Genomic DNA, 20,645 nt, shown 5'->3' on the forward strand with positions numbered 1-20,645 from the left:
CTTCACACCACACGCGGTACAAGTTTCAAGGCACGCTGCCTCTCCCTGCTCGGTGCTCTCCAAAGCAGGAGCCTCCCTCCGGAGCTGCACACCATGCTCCCCTCCCCCACCCAGCCCCGTCCCAAGGCCAGGAGCCACCCACTTGGCATCGGCTCATCATGGCTCAGACCGGGACCAGAACAGACCTCCTATCAGAAGCGGGCAGGGTGTTTGGGTGCAGAGCAGGGACCTACTCCTTCTCTACTGTATGTAACGTGCGTGACCTTGGACGGGTCACTTCATCTACTGACGCCCCCAAAAACTCAACCGTAAGACAGAAATCCATCCCTGCAGCCAAGAGGCCTGCGGGAGATGAAAGGGGTCTGGAGAGCACTGCTTGTCCACTACAGCTACCCCGGGCTTCCCAGGCCCCAAGGCGGGGCAGGAAGGCCCTGCCCTGGTCCCCGCACCAGACACCCCAAGGACGAGTGCCCTGCAGACCCGGCCTCCTGAGTCAGCGCGGCCCCTCCGCTGCGAGGGAGCATGGCCTCTGTGCTCAGGCCCCGCCAGGCCGATTCCCTCGTCCCTGACTCTCGGGAACCCACCCCTGCCCCCACGCTTACCCGCTGGAGTCTTCCACCCTCCGGGCCTGCTGCACTACCATCCGGAGCAGCCCCCACTCCCTGCGACGCCAGGCAGGTGTGCAGCTGCCGACCTGTCCCCACAAGGCGGGCCCAGGGACCCCCTATGCTCTCTGCTGCCCTGTCCCAGGCCCAGGGAGGAGCCTGGCGCTGCCCTGCAAGGCCCCGTCCTGTAAGACAGGCATGGGAGGCGTGCACCCGTGGAACTCCACTCACCTGGCCGCACAGAGCCTCTGCTAGGGGCCTCGCCCACGTCCTGCAGGCTGCCCGCCCGCAGCCCGCCTCCCACGCTGTCAGGAGGCACGGGGCCGTTGGCCTGGCCGCCCGGCATGTTCATGTGGGTGGGGATGGGCTCAAAAGTCGGGTCCAGCTCCAAGATGAGCCTGTTCAGCTGTTCGATGGACTGATCGATGTCCAGGGTGGGCGAGCCTGGCGCCAGGTCTGCGCTGGGCTCCGGTCCGGTCCCGTTCACGACTCTGTCTGGAAACCTGGGCTTGAGCACTTTGCCGGGAGGGGGCCGCTGTGCGTCGGGGAGATGGGGCGTGGGGCCCACACCCCTCTGGAGGGCCACTCTGCTGCCGCTGCCCCGGGTGGGGGTGACGGGAACCCTGGACTGGGCCTGGCCCAGGCTGGACCCGTCCTCCGGGCTGCGGCCTACGAGCCTGGCCTCCCCGTCGGGAGTGAAGCCGTACTGGTGGGCAGCTACCATCTGCTGCTGGCGCACCCAGGTCTGCGTGGAGTAGCCGCTCTGCATGTAGGCCTGCGTCTGCGCAGACACGGAGGGTCTCCGGAGCACGGGCTGCGGCTGCTTGGCCTCCCGGGTTGCGAAAGCCTGCTCCCGCTCATACACAGGGTCCACGCCTAGGCTCAGGTCTGGGGCAAGGCTGCCGTGCGCATCATCTCCGGGGCTGCTGCCAAAGCCGTCCGACAGGAGGGAGTGCTGGCTGCTCTGGTGGCCAGCGAAGGGGCCCAGGTGGGCCGACTGGTGTCCCTCTGAGGAGGACAGGGTCCCGATGCTGTCCACGCTGTGCAGGTCGTGGCCCGGCATCTCGTCGTCCAGGATGTCCGTCTCCCGGTCCTTGAGCAAGGCGTCCCCGTTCACGTGGACCTGGGCGGGCACGACGTGGCGTGTGCCGCTGTACTTGCCGGGGGCATCGGTCATGTCCTGGAGGGGACTCCCGGGGTCGTCCAGGCCAAAGCCGCTGAGCAGCTGGTCCAGCTCTGCCTTCTCCTGGGGGCTCAGGCCCCGTCTGGGCCCCGCAGCCGGTTGCTCCTCCGTTCTGTCCGTCCTGACCGAGGCGCTGGAGTGGCCCGAGTCACTGCTGACCGACAGGGTGTGGTCGCCGTGGTCCGGGCTGCTGGCGGTGGGGCCGGGCCCACTGGGGACGCCGGGGTCCGAGGCGCTCTTCTTCCTCACCTTGGCGTAGAGGCTGCCATCCACGGGGCCCTGCGTGTGCGACACTGGGGCAGACAACGGGAGACGGGTCAGTCCGGGCAGGGAAAGGGGATTCCGGGCCCCCAGGACGCGAGCGCGGTGCACCTGCCCGGGCACCTGCTGGGGCACCTGCCGGGACACCTGCCGGGACACAGGGTCAAGTCACCGCGCCCGGGGGCACGCGCTCCTCCAGGCCCCCAGGGGCCTGCACACCGCGGCAGCGCCCACCAGAAAGCGATTGGAACGGCCCAACTGCTTCCGGCCGGGCCCTTTCTACCTTTTTGTGCAAAGAGACCCAAGACTTAGAGAATCTTCTGGAGTCTTTGCATTGGGGGTCATCGTGCCCCGAGGCCTCAAAGTGAACTTCGTGGCGGGAGGGGGTGGGGGGCGCCCGGGGCTCAGCGGGTGAGCCTCCGCCTGCAGCCCAGGCCGCGACCCCGACCCCGACCCCCACCGCGGGGATCCGGTCCCGCACCGGGCCCCCCGCAGGGAGCCTGCTCCTCCCTCCCCCTGAGTCCCTGCTGCTCTCTGTGTCTCTCACGGAAGAAAACAGAAAATCTTAAGAAAAAAAAGCTCGGCCAGTGGCCTGGACGCAGAGCAGCTAAGCTCCTAAACCCCCGGGACGGAGAAGCGGAGAAGCGGTCGGTGGGGCGGGCGGTGCACGGGCCGGCGGGGGCGGGGCGCGGAGATCGGCGCGCGGGGCCGGGGGCGGGGCCGGGGGCGGGGCTAGGGGCGGGGGCGGGGCTATGCCGGGGGCGGGGCTGGGAGCACACCGCGCGGGGGCGGGGCCGGGGGCGGGGCTAGGGGCCGGGGGCGGGGCTATGGCGGGGGCGGGGCTGGGAGCAAACCGCGCGGGGGGCGGGGCCGAGGGCGAGGGGCGGGGCTGGGGGCGGAGCACGCTGCGCGGGAGGCGGGGCTGGGGCGGGGTCGCGCTTGGCCCGGGCTGGGCCGAGGGGCGGGTTTGCACGGGGCTGGGGGTGCGGGCGGGGTCGCTCGGGGCTGCGGTGCTGCAAGGGGTGCAGGGGCCGGACGCGGGACACTGGAGATGCAGCAGGGCACCGACTGTCACAGGGCTATCCCCGGAGCGGGGGAGAGGGGCAGAAACCCGTGTCCGGGCTTCCCGCGGGCGCAGCGTTCTCCCCGAGAAGGTCCCACTGAGGCCACCACGGGCCCCAGGGCGCTAGGAGGAGGACGGCGGGGAAATACGGCGGGGAAAACACTGGGGGGGTGGCCGCTCGGCTGCTGCTCCCAGTGAGCACCCGGGCCTCCACCTGCTGCGGGGGGGGGGGGGGGGGGGGCGGGGGCGGGGGTCTGAGAAGGGAGGGCCTGGGTCGCAGGAAGCGCTTTCCTGGTGACATGGCAGGCAGAGTGCCCCACGGGTGGCCCAGGGCCATGCCTGCCCCTTGGGCCCCTGGGAGCCACCTTCCAGTGGCCACAGGGCCCTGAACTCACCCTGACCTCGGGCTCCTGGCCCAGTGAGGTCGGCGCACTGGCACAGTCGGCGGCTCCCCACAGTTCTGGAAATGCTGGGTCGAGGTCACAGGACCCAGACCTGTAGGGTCCAGGGGTCTTTTCTGGACCGCACGGGTGACCCCAGGCTAATTTCAGACGTGTCCAAGAGAAGCAGGACAAAGGCCATGGGGGACGGCGCTCACCGGGGTATCATGTGCAACCGCATGGCCGACGCCTAGAGCAGAGCCGACTTGGGGGACGTGAAATACTGTAAGTACACCAGGTGTGTTCACAGCAGACAACTGGTGGTGAGAGCGCCAGGGCAGGTGCTGCCCTCGGGCGGGGCCACCAGGGCGGCGGGCCAGGTGCCACTGCAGAGAGCAGGCCCGGCACGCTCTCCTTATCACAGCGCAGCCTGCGTAGCGGACAAACCTGTTCCTTCCTCAAACGTAAAGAGCTGAACCGGGCCAAGGTCAGTCACCTACTGGGAGGTGGAGGCAGGACCAGAAGCCAGGCCTGCTGGACCCCGGGTGGCAGTGCCAAGGCTGCTCTCGGCGAGCTGTGCCAGAGGACCCTGGAGAGACCCCGAATGCCAGGGTTCAGAGAGGAAGAAACATGCATTCAACTTGGCATCCGGGGGGACCCCGGTGCCAGGACGCTTCTGCACCGAGCACGCGCCTTCCCTCCATCTGCGGACCGTGAGGCCGGAGGCAGCCCTCGTCCTGTGCAAATCACAGACGCCACCACACTGGTGACCAGGGGTCGGAGCAACCCAGGCCAGCAGGCGTCTGGCCGGAGCACCTGCTAGGGAACCACACAGCCGGGCAGGCACCTGCGAATTCTAGAAGCCCCTCTCGTGCCGCCAGAGCCGTGCATCCATGGCTTGCAGATCCTTCTCCTTAAATCTCGGTTACACGCGTGCCCAGCTTTGCACGGCAGCAGTACCGTAGCCAACGAGGCTTATCCGAGCTGCAGTTACTGTGAATTGGAAACTTCTCAACTAAACGCATGCCCGCAATGACTTTTAAAAAAAAAAAAAAAAAAAAGGAAGCTAGGAACGAGCGGTACGAAAGTTCTAACTTAAAATGGGACACTGGGCGATGTGCCCATGAACCATCCTGCGTTAGAGCCCCTCGGCCGGCCCCAGGCTAGGAACAGTCCACGAGCAACGTCTGTGTGATGCGGTCAAGGACAGGAGGTCCCCTTGCCTGGGGGATCACGGGCAGCCGCATGGAGTCTTTATTAGCAGGAGCCCTCTCGGGGTAGTAGCGACTGTGTTCACCCGCACGGGTACCACGGAGCCAACGCTGGCTCTGCACGAGGCCCGGCACTCGGGACACGGCTCCTTGGCACCCCCCGGGGAGGCGGGTGGCGCAGGGGCCTTCCCCCTTTAGTTCAGACTAGGGTCACACACACATGCCACCTCACGTCTGGCCTGACCTTCGCGGGACGCATGTCTCATCTCCAGGAAAGGGCCAGAATCCAGGGCAGTGAGGCCCCGAGACCGGGCCGCCCAAGCCTGGGGATCACTTGCAGGAGCTCGGATCTTCCCCAAGGCAGGGGCCGTGCCCACAGATGCACCAGCTTGGGATCCTGGGGTGGGGGGTCGGGCACGGGGTGAGGGAAGGGGGAGGAGCCTCTGGCGCCCTCAGTTCCCACCCTGCGCTCTGGCAAGGGCTTCCGCTGCTTCTCCAGGAAGGAGCTGGGCTGGATTTTCAGTGGGAGGAACTGGACGCCCGGGTCCCCCTACAGCCTTGCGATGGGATTCCCACTCCGCCTTTAGGCCCTGTGTGTGTGCAGCTCACACTGAGGCCCTCTCAGCCCCCTGCTCCTCACTGGGGAAGCGGTGATCGTCCCATCTTCTAGCGTGGTTACACACTAGCACAGGCGGCCAGGAGGCCACGATCACTGGGAAGAGCGGTGTCCCCGGTGGACGGAGCCCAGCTCTCCCTCTGGGCCTCATTTCCTGTCTGCCCCGTGCTGCTCCCGGACCACAGCAGGCACCCAGCTGTCCCTGCCCCAGGGCCTTTGCACGTGCTGTTCTTTGCCTCTGGGCTTAGAAGCCCTGCCCTGAACCCAGGCCCCTGTGGGGTGGGTGTAGGGGCAAGGATGGAGAATTCTGGAAGGTGCGGCCGGGGGCTTCCTCTGCCCTATTTTTGTTTCCTTTGCCCTATTTTTGTTTCCTTTGCTCTATTTTTGTTTTGACTTTGTGTTTCCAGCTCAAAGGACTTTGGCCAGATCCTTGTTCTGCCCGCAAAGACCCTGATCCCAGAAGGGGGTGACGGGAACACGGGATGAGGGCCTCCACTGGCCCAGCCCCAGCCAGGCGCCACCCTGCCCAAGCCAGTCCCTCTGCAGGTCACCCCTCCCTCCTCTCCGCCTCCACCCCTCCAGCCAGAACCCAGGGCTCCTTTCACAAGGAGGCCAGGGAGTAGCCTGGTAATGATTTCCCCGCAGCCCGGGCTGAGTTAAAAATCAAACAAACATAAATAGGGCTCTGATTAGGGCCGCATGACACAGCAGGGCGGCTTATCGTGTGGAAAAGAACCAGAAGCTGGAAAACACAGAACGAGCCTCCCAGCCTCACGGGGCAGCGCCCGGCCGCCCTGCCGCCCCCACCCACCCGGGGCCGGGGAGGGAGGCCTTCCCACAAGGACAAGGACGGAGAAAAGGTGAGAAAATGGGAAAGACCAAAATACGAACAGAGAAAAGAAAACATCCCTTGTCCCGTCCTGGCTGACGGCAGGTGAAGCGACACCCCACCTGCGCTCATGCTGGCTGCATCCCCGCCGCACACCCTCCCCAGCTCCAACCACTGACCCCGAAAGGACGCAGAACTGACACGGACTGTGTCCAGCTGTTGGTCTTCAAAAGTCGCTTGCAAACACGGAGCAAACCCGATGCCATCAGCAACTTCGTCCAGGAAAGGAATTCGCCTGGATGTCTCCTGTGCCGCCTGCCCCCACACTGGACTCCCCCCTCGGGGACCTCCCTCGCCCCCAACGCAGCTCCCGGGCTGCAGAGTCCTGCATTCCGTGGCTGCGGGGTTGGCCGTGCCACATCCCCTTGCTCGGCTGCAGAGGGGGACCGCCCGCCCCGGGCCCATCTTCTAGAACCTTCCTTCCTCCTCCTAGATAGATCTCACGATGAGGTCAGACCAGTCCTCTCCTAGGATACTTGTCCTTGCGGCCCCTCCGTTGCCCCCCTTGGGTCACGGGGTCTGTTTGCCCTCTTCCATCGGAGCAATTTAGGGTACGAGCACGCCTCCACTCCCTTCCTGGCGCCCTGGCACCAGCCACCACCAGGCCTCGAACGCCGATTAAGCAGCCTGGTGCCCTTGGGCGCGCATTCACCTCCCTGGTCTCACTTTCCTCGTCTGTGTAGGACTGAGCTGCAAAGGGGAGTCCGAGGAGACCGCCCGGAGATCAGGGATGGGGGCCGTCCCGCGAGCCACCCCGAGGGCATCGCCGGCCCTGCAGGCCCCCCTCCTGTCCTGCTGCGGGTTCCAGAAGCCACTACAAATCGCGTCTTCTGGGCCCAGAGCCTGGGGAGCAAGAGGGAGCCTGACAAAGGAGGGTGCGGGACTCAGCTCCGCCGGCCTCACCCGTCGGGGATTTGGTGGAAGGAGGGATTCTCAACAGGTTTTAGAATAATTCCTCCAAAAGTCTAGTCGTTGTGCGAGCCAGCGTCGGGTGTCCCCCATGTCCCACGCAGAGCCCTGCGCCCGCCGCCCGCTTCGGGGGAGTCCCCCGGGCCCTCCTGTCGTGCAGACGGCGTGCCCGGGTCCCCCCTTGGGGCCCAGAGCAGGACCCGGGGGGAGCGGGCAGGGGGCTCTGCGTCCTCTGGCCTGGAGGGGAGATGTGGGTGGTCTCGGAGGGTCCCCGGGATGTCCACCCTCCACCCCTGGGGCTGAGGCTCCCACGGCCCGCTCTCCACCATGGACACAGCTGCTGGCCAGCATGGTTTCCTTCCCGGGCGTGCGGCCGGGGGGTCACTAGCGGAGGCCCGTCATCACCTGAGCCCAAGGCCACCCTCTCCCTCTATCTTGGTTTCTGTTTTACGGAAAGCCGAAGCAGCTGGGCACCCCGGGCACAGAAGGAACCCCGGCTTCCCTCCTGGGGCTCAGACCCCCAAGAGCCGCAGGTGAGGGTGCCTCGGCCGCTCTACTGACTCCTCCCGGAGTCCTGCCTCCCGGGAGCACAACCTGGCTCCCCTGTGCCTCCTCCCACGGGCTGGGGAGCCTTGCAGAGCCCCACACATGCACACGCACGTGCAACCGGGGGCACACACTGCCTGTTTACCTTCCTTCCAAGCAGCCCCGCAGTGTGTCCGGGGGGATCCACCGTCTCATGCAGAAAGGCCTCCACCCAGAATGCGCCCGCGGGCGGAGGGGAGCCTCCCCGGCCTCCCGCCCTTCCTCTGGGGCTGGGCCAGCACCTTCTAGGTGAAGCCGGGAGAAGCTGGGAGCTCCACTCCACCTACCGCTCAATGTAAACACGAGGGCGGGGCTTCATGCATCAGGTTTCGTGCAACCGGAGCCCTGGAGGCTGAGGAGGCGGAGCAGAGGCTTCCAGGGCCAGAGCTCAGCCCACCTGAGTTCCCAGGAGGCCTCCAGCCCCAGCCAAGGACCAGCCTGCCTGCGTCCCAGAGCCGGTGGCCAGCATGCGTCCACCTGGGCCCTTCCTCCCCATGGCCCTTCCTCCCTTTCAAGCTCCCGTATTCTTCTGTCCTCATCACGCAGGCCGGGCCTCCTGGTCTCCCTGCACCCCTCCCCGTCCACACCGTCCATACCCTCCCCGACATCCGCACCTTTCGGGCCTCAGCACCTGCTCGGCGAGGCCCCGCGCCTCCACTCTGCCAGCGAGGGACGTGCCTGGGCGCACCTGCTCAGCACCCAGGCACCCTCGGGTTAGCAGGCACCCGCTCACCCACTTGCCGCCGAGGGCCGCTGTCACCGCGGTAAGCGAGGCGACTAAGCGAGCTCTTCGCAGCAGCATCTCCCCGCAGGAGCTCACGGAGAAAGGGAAGGAACCAGAGCTGGACGCTGCCCGGAGAGTCCGGGGCCGCGGCCGGTGTGAGCGAGGACCTGCCGTCCCCCAGACGGCGCATCTCAGGGCTGACGCCCGCGTGAGGAAGAGGCCTGGGGCGCCCCTCTCCTCCACCGAGGGACGCAGGCTGCACACCGACCCCGGGCCCGGAAGCCAGGATTTCTCCGTGCCACTCGCTGTCCCCATGCGTGTGCTCCAGGGTGGGTGTCTTCACGGGTCACCAACGAGCCGCCACGGGCCTTCGAGGACACGTGGCGACCGCACGGGCCCAGGTCTCGGCCACCGAGCACGCGGCCACCATGCACTCCCGCCGGCGGGCTCCTTTACACCAGCCCCGCCTGCACCCTCTGCTGCCTGACGCCGCCTCCTGTCTCGAACACACGCACCTGCCAGCCCACCACAGACATACCAGGCGTCCCCAACAAGAAGGGCCCCCTTGGCTGCCCGGAAGCAGGGGCCATGGCGACCACCCCACGGCTTGGCTCCGAGGGACGCGCGTCCCCCGCCCAGGGAGCAGGAACACGGTGGCAGCCTCCCTCACCGCCCTGGATGGACACACCTGCCTGTGTGCACTGAGCCCCTGCGGTCACCGGAAGCTTGCACGGCTGACGGAGGGTCACATGCTGCCTCGGAAGTGACCCCGATTCCAAGAAGTGTCCAGATGCTTTGCAAACTGCACACTCTGGGCTGGATCTGCTGAGGAAAACTCCAGGAAGGGAGAGCGTCTCACGCTCCTGCCTCCCGCCATCCGCGCCGCCCCTGACAACAGCCTCCAGGGCAACGACGGGAAAGCACGGCCATGCCCCCATCCTTGGACCTGCCCCTGGGGATAAAAGCCCCCAGTTTACACGCAGTTGTGCGTGTAAAGGTCTTGTTTGTTGGCATTTAACTGCACACCACCCCAAAACAACTGTGCGCGGCCAGTGGCTTCCGACGTTACCAGCCGAGCTCATCTCCAAGCAGGACATGATGCACAACCTCAACGTGCCAGGCCCAGGAGGCAGGCAGTGGGCGGGGGCCTGCTGAGGACAAGGCCCGTCCCGGGGACACCCCCACTCCCTGCCTCACCAGCACCACTGCCAAGGGGACTGAGGCCTGGCCGGAGCCGGTCACCTGGCGACACCCGGGGCCAGAGACCAGGGCAGGTGGGCTAGGGAGGGCTGTGGGGACACAGCCCCCGCCCCGCTCGGGCTCTTGTCCTGCCCACACTGAGGGGCCCACTCTTTCCTGCAGGGGTGGCCTTGCCGGACCTCCCCAGGCTCTGCAGGGAAGCCACTGGGGAGGAGGCGCCCTCCTCCTCCTGGCCTGGGGGAGGCCGGTCTCCCCATGGGGGACAGGGAAGAGCTGTCTCAGGGCCCCGTCTATGCATTCCCATGCAGGCCGAGGGACGCCATCCGGGGGTGCACGGCGGGGCCCTAGGTTTCTTCCATCATCAGCGTTTCTGTGCTTGGCTTGCCGCCTTCACTCACCAGCTCTGGGATTTCAACCTCTAAAGCATGGCTTGACCACCCCCCCCCCCCCCCGCCCATAGCAGATGTCCCGGCCACCCCTGGGGGGTCGCAGGTCCCCAGACCTCTCAAACACTGGCCTGCAGGATCCCTCCAGCGAGGAGAACCAAGCTGCTGGCCCCCGAGGCAGGGCGCTGGTGACAGTCCCGAGCCCGCGCTCGGGAAGGATGTGGGGCAGCCAGGACAGGCAGGCTCCGCGAGCAGATGCAGCCACAGAGGGCAGGCACGACAGCAGGACCCGGAGGGAGGGCACGCGCCACCTGCCTGGCTCGGAGGAGGTCTGGGAGCTGCCGACATGAGCACGTGACGGGGTCCAGGCGAGCGCACCCGGCCAAGGACCCGGCCCAACCAAGCTGACTGCCTGGGCCAGCGCCAGCGTCCGCAGGGGACGACGCCGCTCGAGGCCCGGCCGTCCCGGGGGCATCCACGTGGGCTCCCGGCTGCAGCTGCATCCTGACTGCTCAAGCTAGAAAAGCCTAGAAAAGCCGCGGCTCCAAGCGACCAGGGCGCTCACTCGGGCGGCTGTCACTCATTAAACTGCCTCCGACATCACGGTCTTCTTGCCAAAGGACCCAATCCCTACCCAAAGGACGTGTTTATGGTTCTTGGCCTAGAGAGGGAGACTCTGGGATTCCAGATAAGATAAGCACATTGTCCTCCTTCCTGACGGTGCCGGCTATCTGGGTGCAGGGTAGGGGGTGGGGGGTGGATTAACTCTTGGGGTCCTGGGATCACACCCAAAAGGTGGGCTGGGGATGGAGGTGAGGCAGGTGACGGGAAGGTGCTTCCCCAGGTCTGAGCAGGAGGCTGGGTGGTCAGCTGCACCGTGAGCTGGGGAGGGAGCGAGCGGGGCCTGCCGGGGCTCGGGGAGGGGTTGGGGGGTGCAGGGAAGGGACTTCCCAGCCCGGGAAACGCAGGGGGCGGCAAGCAGGCCCCGCAGGAGCAGAGCCAGGCAGGACGCCGCAGACCCCCCGCTTCTGCTCAGCCGCCCAAGATCCAAAGCTCGCTCTGGTTTCCAGATGTCAGAGTCGGACCAACGCTTTCAAACCCGCTTTTGAATGTTGCAGCTGGATCCGGAACGTGTAGCGGGCGCCCCTGGGCCAGCCCCGCACGCTACGCCCCTGCGCACGCCCCGCTGGGAACCGGGAGCGTCCTGTGTGCAAGGGTCCTGTGTGCGAGGGGATGGGACGGACGGGGCCGCATCACCTGGGAAGGTGCAGGCACTCGGGTCCCCGCCCACCGGCCGCTGCCGCCCTGGGGTCATCTGGGGCCACGCCCGATGGGGGGTGTTGCCGGTGAGCCCTCGATAGGGTTGCAGAGCCCACACCTGGGTGCCGCGGCCCCCTCTGTGCAGCCGACGACCAGCAAAGTGTCCTCTGTGGCCAGAAACTCACCAGTGGGCCAAGGCCCAGAATCTGGAGGCCAGGGTGCCCCGGAGGGCTTCACGTCCCCCGAGGGCCGCGCTGGAAGCTTTTCTGCACCTCACCCCAGGGCTGGATCTGGGGCGGTCTCAGTCGTCTATCTGCTAGTACGGGGCCACCCACTGACCACCCAGCATCACCCTGAGCCCAGGCTCCCTTCCAGGGCCCTCCGGCCGGGATGCTTCCCGGTGGGACAGGCCTCCCCTCCCCTTCCCGGCATCCCACAGGCCTGCGCCCTCCGCCTTCCTGCACCCCCTGCCCCCTGCCTGCAGGAGCCACCTCCCCCCACCAATGTCACCGAGGGACAGGCTGAGCAGCGGTGCTGCTTGGATGGTCTCCTAATTCCTGGCACGCGCTCCAGTTACGGCACATGGGGTGCGTCCTACGGGGACCGCTCAGGGAGGCACGCAGTGCACAGACCACACGCACATGCCCACTGACGCCCACATACACACACGTATGTAGTATGCTCGTATACAGACGTGCACATCCCCACACACGCATGCATATGGTGCATTTGTACACACACATATACACAGGCACGTGCATACGCAGACACGTACAGACTTGCACACACTGTGTGCACGCATACACGTGCATAGGTGAAGACACGGCATACAGACACACGCACACCTGCACCAGATGCATATTCATAGCGTGTTTGTATATATAAACACACACGTAGACACGTGCACATGAGCATGTGTCCTGGCACGTATATACGTATGCACATGTGAGCACACGTGCACATGCAGGTGTCCACACATGCGTCCACACATGCACAGCTCACGTACCTGCACACGCGCACCGGAAGGCCTGCTCATCTTCCCCTCCCCGGGATCCTCCTGGCACAAAGGCACCAGAGCTACAGGGCAGGTGGATCGCACGAGCCATGGTAAGAAAGGGGGTGCAGGGGTGGAGGTGATCTCGGGGCTATCCTGTTAGATCCCATTTTACAGGTGGGTAAATGGAGGTTCGGAGTGGGAAGCTCAAGAACAAGCATCTTGAACAACCCTCCCTGTGGACAGGGCAGCAGGACCTCTCCCTGTCTCAGAGCCCCAGCGCCAGTGGCAAGAGCGGGGGTCGAGCGGGCAGGACCGTGGCCCCTGCGCAGCAGCCCTCGCAGCTGTCAGCACTGCCTCCCGGGGGCGATGCTCCAAACTAGGGAGTCCTCCCCGTGTGATGGTCGGCGACACTCGGCAGCGCTACACTCACGCGTCGCTGAGCCACACCAGCGTGACGGCGACAGAAACGTCACCAGGGTCTGGGGCACCGCAGCCCACCGTCCCAGGCCCCGGTGCCGCTGGTCTGGCCATGCCGTGATGGCTGCCCAACAGCGCCAGGGCCGGGCGACATTCACGTGCCCTCTCTCAGACGCCGCGGGGGCCCACGAGCCTTCACCCACCCCACGTCAGGTCCCCACCAAGCTCAGAGGGAGTGACGACACCGTTACGGGGCCCTGGGATCTGCGGGACAGCTCGGGGTCACCCGGGCCACGTCCACTTGGCGGCTCCGAAAGGGGCTAAACACCGTGCAGACAGCTTTGGGGGCACAGAGGAGCGGGGTTCCGAGCACGCGTGGGGCCGATGCCGGCGCAAGACACTCATATGCCGTGTGGACGCTGAGCCTGCAGCAGGCGGCCTCTGCGGGACACGGTGGTCTGCGCTCTCGGGCCCCAGACGCCACGGTGCACCAGCGCTGACACCGTTCCATTTACTCCCCAGTGGAACCAGTGTGACGAGGAGCATTTTGGTTTTCCCTCCCAAGTGAGGCCTGGCCGTCGGGTGGGTGGCGGCGGGTGACGGCGGTGGAAGGCCATGCTGCCTCCCCGCTCAGATGCACAGGAGGTGGCTTCTTTGGGGAAGCCCAGCAGAGCCTGCCCCGTGACCCTCGCCCCCTTCGTGATGGTACCTGGGGCCCGAGTGGTCCATCCCGCGGGCAAACACGTGTGCACACGCGAGCACGCAAACAACACGCCAGGGTCACAACAACCTCAACTAACCCGAAGCATCAGAGGTCCAGGGACACAGAGTCACCAGGAGCCACCCGTGACCAGAAGCTTGGTGCCCCAGTAATAGGGAAATGGGGTGGGGGGGTTGGAGCTCCCCGGCCGCCGCCCGCCACGGCCGTGCCACACGCCCCACCCAGATTCACCAAGCCTGTGTCTCACCGGCCCCACCAGACGCGCAGCGCCCGGGGGCGGGGGCTCTGGGCCCCTAAGGAAGGCAGGGTTTCTGGCAGCTGAGCGGATAGCGGGGACACCTCCCGTGGAAGCAGGAGCAGCCCGCCCTCGCTGCCCCTCGCCTGGACCCCGGAGTGGCAGCCACACCTACCTTCTCCCCCTATGCCCAGGCTCTCGTACGAGTCCCAGCGGATCAGAGGGTCTGCTGTGTTGAAGTCCACAATCACTCCATGGTCGTTGCACAAGTGTTCACACCCTGCGTGGGAGGAGGTGTCACTCACTGCCCAGGCACGCCAGCCCGACGGAGAGGCGGAGGCACACCGGGCTCGAGTGCCAGCAGCCAGCACCAAGACCCACACTCCCGCGCCCACACCGCTGGCGACGACAGCCGGGGTGCACTGCCCTCAACGCTGCCGGCAGGACACAAAGGGGATGCTGGTGCTCCGTCCCCCCAGGCCACGTCCACCTAGGCCACGTCCGCCCTGGGTCCCATCCACCCCAGGCCCCGTCCACCCCGGGCCCTGTCCACCCTGGGCCCCATCCACCTAGGCCATATCCAGTGGGGGCCCCATCGACTCTGGGCCCCATCCATCCCGGGCCACATCCACCCCAGCCCTGTCCACCTAGGCCATGTCCACCCTGGGCCCCCATCCACCCCTGGACCCCATCCACCTAGGCCCTGTCCACCTAGGCCACATCCACCTGGGGCCCTGTCCACTCTAGGCCCCATCTACCCTGGGCCCCATCCACCTAGGCCACGTCCACCCCGGGCCCTGTCCACCCTGGGCCACGTCCACCTTGGCCCCGTCCACCTAGGTCACGTCCACCCTGGGCCCCGTCCACCTAGGCCACATCCAGCTGGGGCCCTGTTTACCCCAGGCCCCGTCCACCTAGGCCATGTCCACCCTGGGCCCCATCCACCCCTGGACCCCATCCACCTAGGACCTGTCCACCTAGGCCACATCCACCTGGGGCTCTGTCCACCCTGGGCCCCATCTACCTTAGGCCCCATCCACCTAGCCCGCGTCCACACCGGGCCCCATCCACCCTGAGCCATGTCCACCCTGGCCCCGTCCCCCTGGGCCACGTCCACCCCGGGCCCCGTGTGCCTCGTCTGCACAACAAGACCACCCAGGTCACTTCACGGACGGTGACCCAGAGGCGCCGAGCGACCGGCCCCAGGGCAGAGGACGGAGAGGCAGGTCTAGGCCAGGACTGCGGGCTCCGGGCTCCCAGACCACGTGCCGACCTGCCCACGTTCTGGGCAAGTGGATGGGGTTCTGACCTCACGAGCCCTACACTTAACCGTTAACGAGGGCAGCGACCTCAGAAGGAAGGCGGCTACTTTTCCCAGCAATCAAGGCCTGAATTAAAACATTCACGCAAAAAAAAAAAAAAAAGTTCACGCATTCGGTACTCTCCGTAAGAAAGAACCATTCGCCTTGACCACGAAGGGGCAGATTTCTCCTTCCGTGTATTTTTAGAAGAAAGGAGAATCTGCTTTGCACATAAATATTTGCACCCGACGACGGACTTTTAATCCTCTTCCAAAACATTCGATTGTTTTTTGGGGACAAGCAGACATTTACCAGGATCTCCCGGCCTGAGGGACAGACTGTCAGGGACTGAGGTTCCGGGCCCTCCCTCGGGCAGAAGTCGGGCCATTTGTGGGGTCTTACTGATCCCCGGGCCCCACAGTCTACAAGCCACCCCATACCCTCTGAAAAACAGCCTGTTCTTGGAACAATTGTGATGGCAATCTCCCGCTGTGCACAGAGGTGGGAGACTGTACAGAGACCCCATAGGACCTACGTCCCCTCGGGCCGGCACCCCGCCTACCTTGAATCTTCTCGGGAGTGGCGGAGAAAAGCAACTCAATCTTGCCGTTATCAGGAAACCTGTCATCTGAGAAAGGAAGATCGTGGACAAGGTCAGAGAGGTGCGGCAAGAAAGCAGGGGCCAGGGGTGCGCTTCCGCCCCAGCCCAGACGGCGCCCAAACCCCAACGGTGCAGACGTCCCAGCATGCTCCTCTGGAATGTTCTCTGGACCACGGCTCCGTGTTCCGTGAGGCCCTTCCCGAGCTGTGAGCAGGTTCCCCCTTGGGGCGTGGGGAGAACGGGGCCAGAGAGCAACCAGGACCCGCTGCCAGCCGCCCGCACGTCCTAGCCGCTGGCGGGCCTCACCTTGGCTTGCGTTGTCCAGATCCTCCTTCCCGAACACGAGGCCGTAGCCCTGGACGGCGCCCGTGTGAAACTGCAGGCGGAAGATCACATCGCGGGTGGCTGAGCGGTACTTCTTGTGATAGCACTTCACCTGGTGTGCAGAGGGGAGGGCCGGGGGCCAATCCTGAGCAGGAGGGGCGGGCAGTCTCCACGGGGCCCCAACTCTGCCACCTGCTGCAATGTCCCCACTGCTTTGGTGCCCCCGCCGGGACCCGAGCTCGGAAAGGCCACCGCCTCGATCTTCAGACCAACACATGTGAGCCTGCTTGGACGGGGTCTGCAGGACGGCCCTGCGACCCCATCTTCCTGGCTTCTAGTATTTATTTAAATTTAAATTCAATTTACCAACATACAGTCTAACTTCCAGGGCTCATCCCGTCCAGTGCCCCCCTCGGTGCCCGTCAGCCAGTCACCCCATCTGCTTGCCCACCTCCTCTTCCACAACCCTTTGTGTTTCCCAGAGTTAGGGGTCGCTCGTGGTTTGTCTCCCTCTCTGATTTTCCCCACTCAGTTCCCCTCCTTTCCCCTATGATCCCTTTCACTACTTCACACATTCCCCATATGAGGGAGACCACGTGATGATTGTCCTTCTCCGACCCACATACTTGTTCCCTCAGCATCATGCCCCCCAGTCCCATCCTTCTAATAACTCCCCGTGGAGCTGACTTTTCTTTTGTCGGAATTCTCTGTTTCAACTTAAAACCTTTCTGTTTTCGCGGGAGAAGTGGCGGGCCGTTACCGTCTGTGCTACGCTAAGTGTTTCTGTGCTTGCTAGAACCTAAAGAGCAAGGGAGATCTGGGGGCAGAAAGGGAGAAACCCAGAGGGAGGGGTCGGGGCATGTAAAGCCCCGAGCCAGACTGCCCCATGTCCTGGATGCTCACTGAGACCCACCTGCAGAGTCACCAACAGGGAGATGTGAATCCAGGCCCGAAGGTTGGGGTGCACTGGGCCCCTGGGCACAGCCCAGGGCTCTGGGGTGATGTGCTGACATGCAGGATGGAAGCACCCCTTCTGCGCAGCATCAGGGACCCCGAGGGTCACTTCCCACCTTTACGTGGGTGCCCTCCCTGCCCAAAGGGGTGCATGGGTGCCGGGGCCACGGGGAGGGCCCAGCAGCGAGGCACAGCACAGCAAGGGCTCCTTTCCAGGGTCCCCGGGGGCCCACCGCCAGAAGCCTGCGAGGGAGAAATAAAGCCCCGGGAGCCCCGGGAAATGTGCCCCCCTGGGCAGAGCCAGGGTTGTTTACCTCTGTGCCATCTACACGAGGAAACGAGGAAACAGTCTGACAAATAAAGGAAAGACTATAAAGCGAGCGTCCGGGGAGGGTAGACCCACACGCCGGGCTGGCCGGTGTGAACGTGGCTGCCCGGGGCATCAGCACCAGCCAGCGGGGATCCGGGAGAAGGGGGGCAAGTGCAGCCGGCTTGTGCAGCGGCGGACCTACAGCCTCAGTCCCCTGCTGTGGATGCTGGGATCTCTGACGTCTCAGGGGGCCCAGCCCAGGGCTGACCCCTGGGATCCCTTCCACAACATTTGCACGCGCCTCCCCACCTTGCGAGCCTCAGCTGCACGCAACACCCCCACCCCGCAGACTGACCGCTCGGCAGGGCGCCCAGCCACCTGGACCACAGAGGGGACCCCGCAGGGAGACCTGGTGCCCCCATCTGTCCAGGACAGGCCCCTGCACTTGGAACGTGACGGTGACCTGGGCAGGAGGTTCCCAAAGTGTCCTAAATGCCTAGGGGAACCTAACTTTGTAGCAGCAGGACAAAGGCTCCAACCTAAGGGGGCAGCCCAGCCCCCAGGGTCAGACCCAGGAAGGAGCAGCCCTGCCCAGCGTGGGTGACAGGGACACCGGGTGACCTCGGGGCAGTGCAGGGGCTGGGCAGACCAGCCCCCCGGCCACAGCCCTCTCTCTGGGGGCCTCCCCCACCATTGACAGGCTCATCCTGCAGCTGGCTCCTGAGGGACAGCTCACCCCACCTGGCACCTCCAGGCTGGGACCACCCTTCCCCGAGGACCCAGAGGGAGACGCAGGCTCCATGCAGGGAGCCCAATGGGGACTCGATCCAGGGAGCCCAATGGGGACTCGATCCTGGGACCCCGGGGTCACGCCCTGGGCCAAAGGCGGATGCTCAGCCCCTGAGCCCCCTCGGGTGTCCCCATGACCGCTGGTTGTTGACGGGACAGGGCTCGGAGTGGAGAAGTGACCTATGGCACTGCCCGGTGCAGATGCGCGCTCTCCTAGGGGCTCCGCGGATCCTGGCCAGCACGCTGGCCGGCACCCCGAGCCTCCCCACACGGCCCTGGCTGCCTCACCCGAGCTTCTCTCCCCACAGGTGGGGTGGCACCTGCCGCCCGGCTCACGCACGTGCGCCCGATTCTCCTGGAGATGCAGAAGAGCACAGGAGCCTCCTCCGGGAGGTCCAGGCAGCGGCCCCCGCCCAGCAGCTCCCGCCCCAGGAGCCCACCGGGGCACGGCGCCCCGTGCAGAGCCTAAACCTGCCCGCCCAGCCCAGCAGACCTGCACGGCGTCGGTGGCCCCACCCGGTGCAAAGAGTCATCGGCAATGGCCCGACCAGATGCTCCCTTGGGGATATAAAGTACCAGCGGTGCCTCGTCACCGTGACGCGATGCGGTCTCTAACCTCCGTCGCCCCTCTGGCATCAGCGCGTCTCCAGGACAAGTCCATCCCCTGCCTCCAGACCGCAAGACCTTCAGGTGGCCGCAGCCCGGACCGTCGGTGAAAGCGAGGAACAGCGGCCACCGTGCGTGAGGACATCCGTTCGCCACAGGCCAGGCCCCAAGCGCCAGCAGGGCACGCGGTGGGACGCGCACCTCACACCTCCCGGGGCGCGCTCCGGCCCAGGCAGGGAATGCGCTCGGGGTGCCGTGGCATGACCTCGTGGCTCGGTTCAGGGGATCCCATCAGAGGCGCCGACCACCTGCTGCGCCGCCAGAAGCCGGAGGCTCTGGGCAGGGGGGCGCTGGTGCCAGGTGGACGCTGAGCGCTGGGCATGGGGGCAGCACATGCCGTGGGCACAGCTGGTGCTCGCGTGCCCGTGGGGCACGGGCTGCAGCCGGTCCCCGAGCCCTGGTGCAGGGTAACAGCCCCCCGAGCCCCGGGCGGCACCAGGTGTCCTCTCCATTGACGGGAGAACAGACCTGGACCCGCGGGGTCAAAGCCGGAGGACACAGCCTGGGAGCGCGCTCCCAGCTGGGAGCTCAGCCCGCAGGTGTCATCCCCGCTCCCTGCCACCCTGTCCTCCCCCTGACATCGTTCGAACTCCCGCCTGCTGAAGTTCAGCACCCCCCATCAGAAAGGAGAGCTGCCCCCTCCCGGCCACTGGGGCCCTGGGGGCCGCGAGGAATGCGCATCCTCCGACCTAAATCGTCGCCAGCCGGCCCCTGAAGTCCCAACACCCACACCAGCCAGCGTCCGCGCCAACCGACTGGAATTCCTGCCCATTCCTGCCCAAACCCACGGGAAGGTCAGCAAGGTACCCGCTGCGGAGGAAAGCACAGTCCCGCGTGCACCAGGGCCGTGGAACGGAACAAGGACCAGGTCCAGAGAGCGCGGATCACGACAGGGTCATGACAGGGTCACGACAGGGTCCCGATGAACCACCCGCCCGAGGAGCCGGGCCCACAGGGGGCGGTGGGAGGCCCGCGGTGCTGCGAGCTCGCCGAGGCTCCCCGGGAGGCTGGGTCGCAGCGGCGAGGTCCCACAAGACAAGTGGCCGCGGGGTCGGCTCCGCGGAGGCCACAAGACCCGGCACGCCGGGCCGGAAAGTGTCTGCAAGCCCATCCTGGCCCTGGGCCCGGCCAGCTCCTGCTGCATCCGCACCCACGCAAATTCCGGAGCAAACTTACGCAAGGGCCTGGCTGCGCTCAGCAGGCTCCGGCCTCCCCCTAGGACCCCGCGTGAGGCCCCGCCTCTGGGGAAGGCGGACCTGGGAGCCAGAGGGCGAGGAGGCCAGGGTGGCAGGTCAGGAGCAGCACCGCCCCAGAGCCCCGCAAACCCCAGAGGTGCCCAGCCCGCGGGAGCCCACGCAGCCCGATCCCTGCAGCGGGGCCTGGTGCTCAGCTGGTGGGTCTCACGTCCCGGTGCACACGTAGCAAGATGTAGGAGGGGGGATGCCGAGGAGGAGGAGGGCGACCCAGCGGGGAGCCAGCGCGCCAGCAGCCCTCCTGCGTCCAGAGCACAGAGCTGGGCTCCACCGACCCCGGAGACGCCAGGCGGGACCGTCCGCGGCTCCGGGGCTAAACCTGCAAAAGCCGGTCAGCTTTCGGGATTCTTCCCGACTGTGGCCAAACTCTCGGGGAGTAACACGAGCACCTGTGCCTCTGGGCCTCTAGGAGGCGAGGCCCAGCCCTGCTCCCCACGCCGCGGGCTGACCCTGCGGAGGCGCAAGCGGGGCCCTCCTGGGGACGGACGCGGGTCTCCTCGCCCCCCGTGGACGCGGGACCCAGGGCCACCTGCACAGCACTGGACGCAGCCCACGCCACTAGGGGACGCCCCGCCGACGTCGGGGAACCTTCTGTGGCGTCTTCCTCCCGTGATGCCCTCCGAGCGGGTTTTGGGGGATCCAGGGTTCGGAGCTGCGACACAGGGTGCACCCCACGGATTAGGACAGACACCCGGCTCGGTGTCGCCAACGCCCACAGCACAGCCGGGGCCTCTCCGCCCTCTGCCAGGACCCCAGCCCGCCCTCCGGGCACCCGCCAGGAGTCAGCCAGGAACTGACTCCCGGG

General features: G+C 66.2%; 1 protein-coding gene across 12 annotated transcripts in view; it reads right to left on the minus strand.

Moving 5' to 3' along the window:
• The window catches only part of TNS3 (tensin 3), a 157,317-nt gene that overhangs the window by 51,428 nt on the left and 85,244 nt on the right, over positions 1-20,645 (minus strand). For all 12 annotated transcript variants that reach the window (XM_077850338.1, XM_077850337.1, XM_077850336.1 and 9 more), the window contains 4 exons: positions 15,851-15,980; positions 15,506-15,571; positions 13,818-13,922; positions 837-2,081 (listed from right to left, as the gene is read on the minus strand). In XM_077850338.1, coding sequence (XP_077706464.1) covers positions 837-2,081; positions 13,818-13,922; positions 15,506-15,571; positions 15,851-15,980 — 1,546 coding nt within the window. The remainder of the gene's footprint in view (positions 1-836; positions 2,082-13,817; positions 13,923-15,505; positions 15,572-15,850; positions 15,981-20,645) is intronic.

The sequence above is a fragment of the Canis aureus genome, chromosome 15, assembly GCF_053574225.1.
Source record: "Canis aureus isolate CA01 chromosome 15, VMU_Caureus_v.1.0, whole genome shotgun sequence".
NCBI classification, from domain to species: Eukaryota; Metazoa; Chordata; class Mammalia; order Carnivora; family Canidae; genus Canis; species Canis aureus.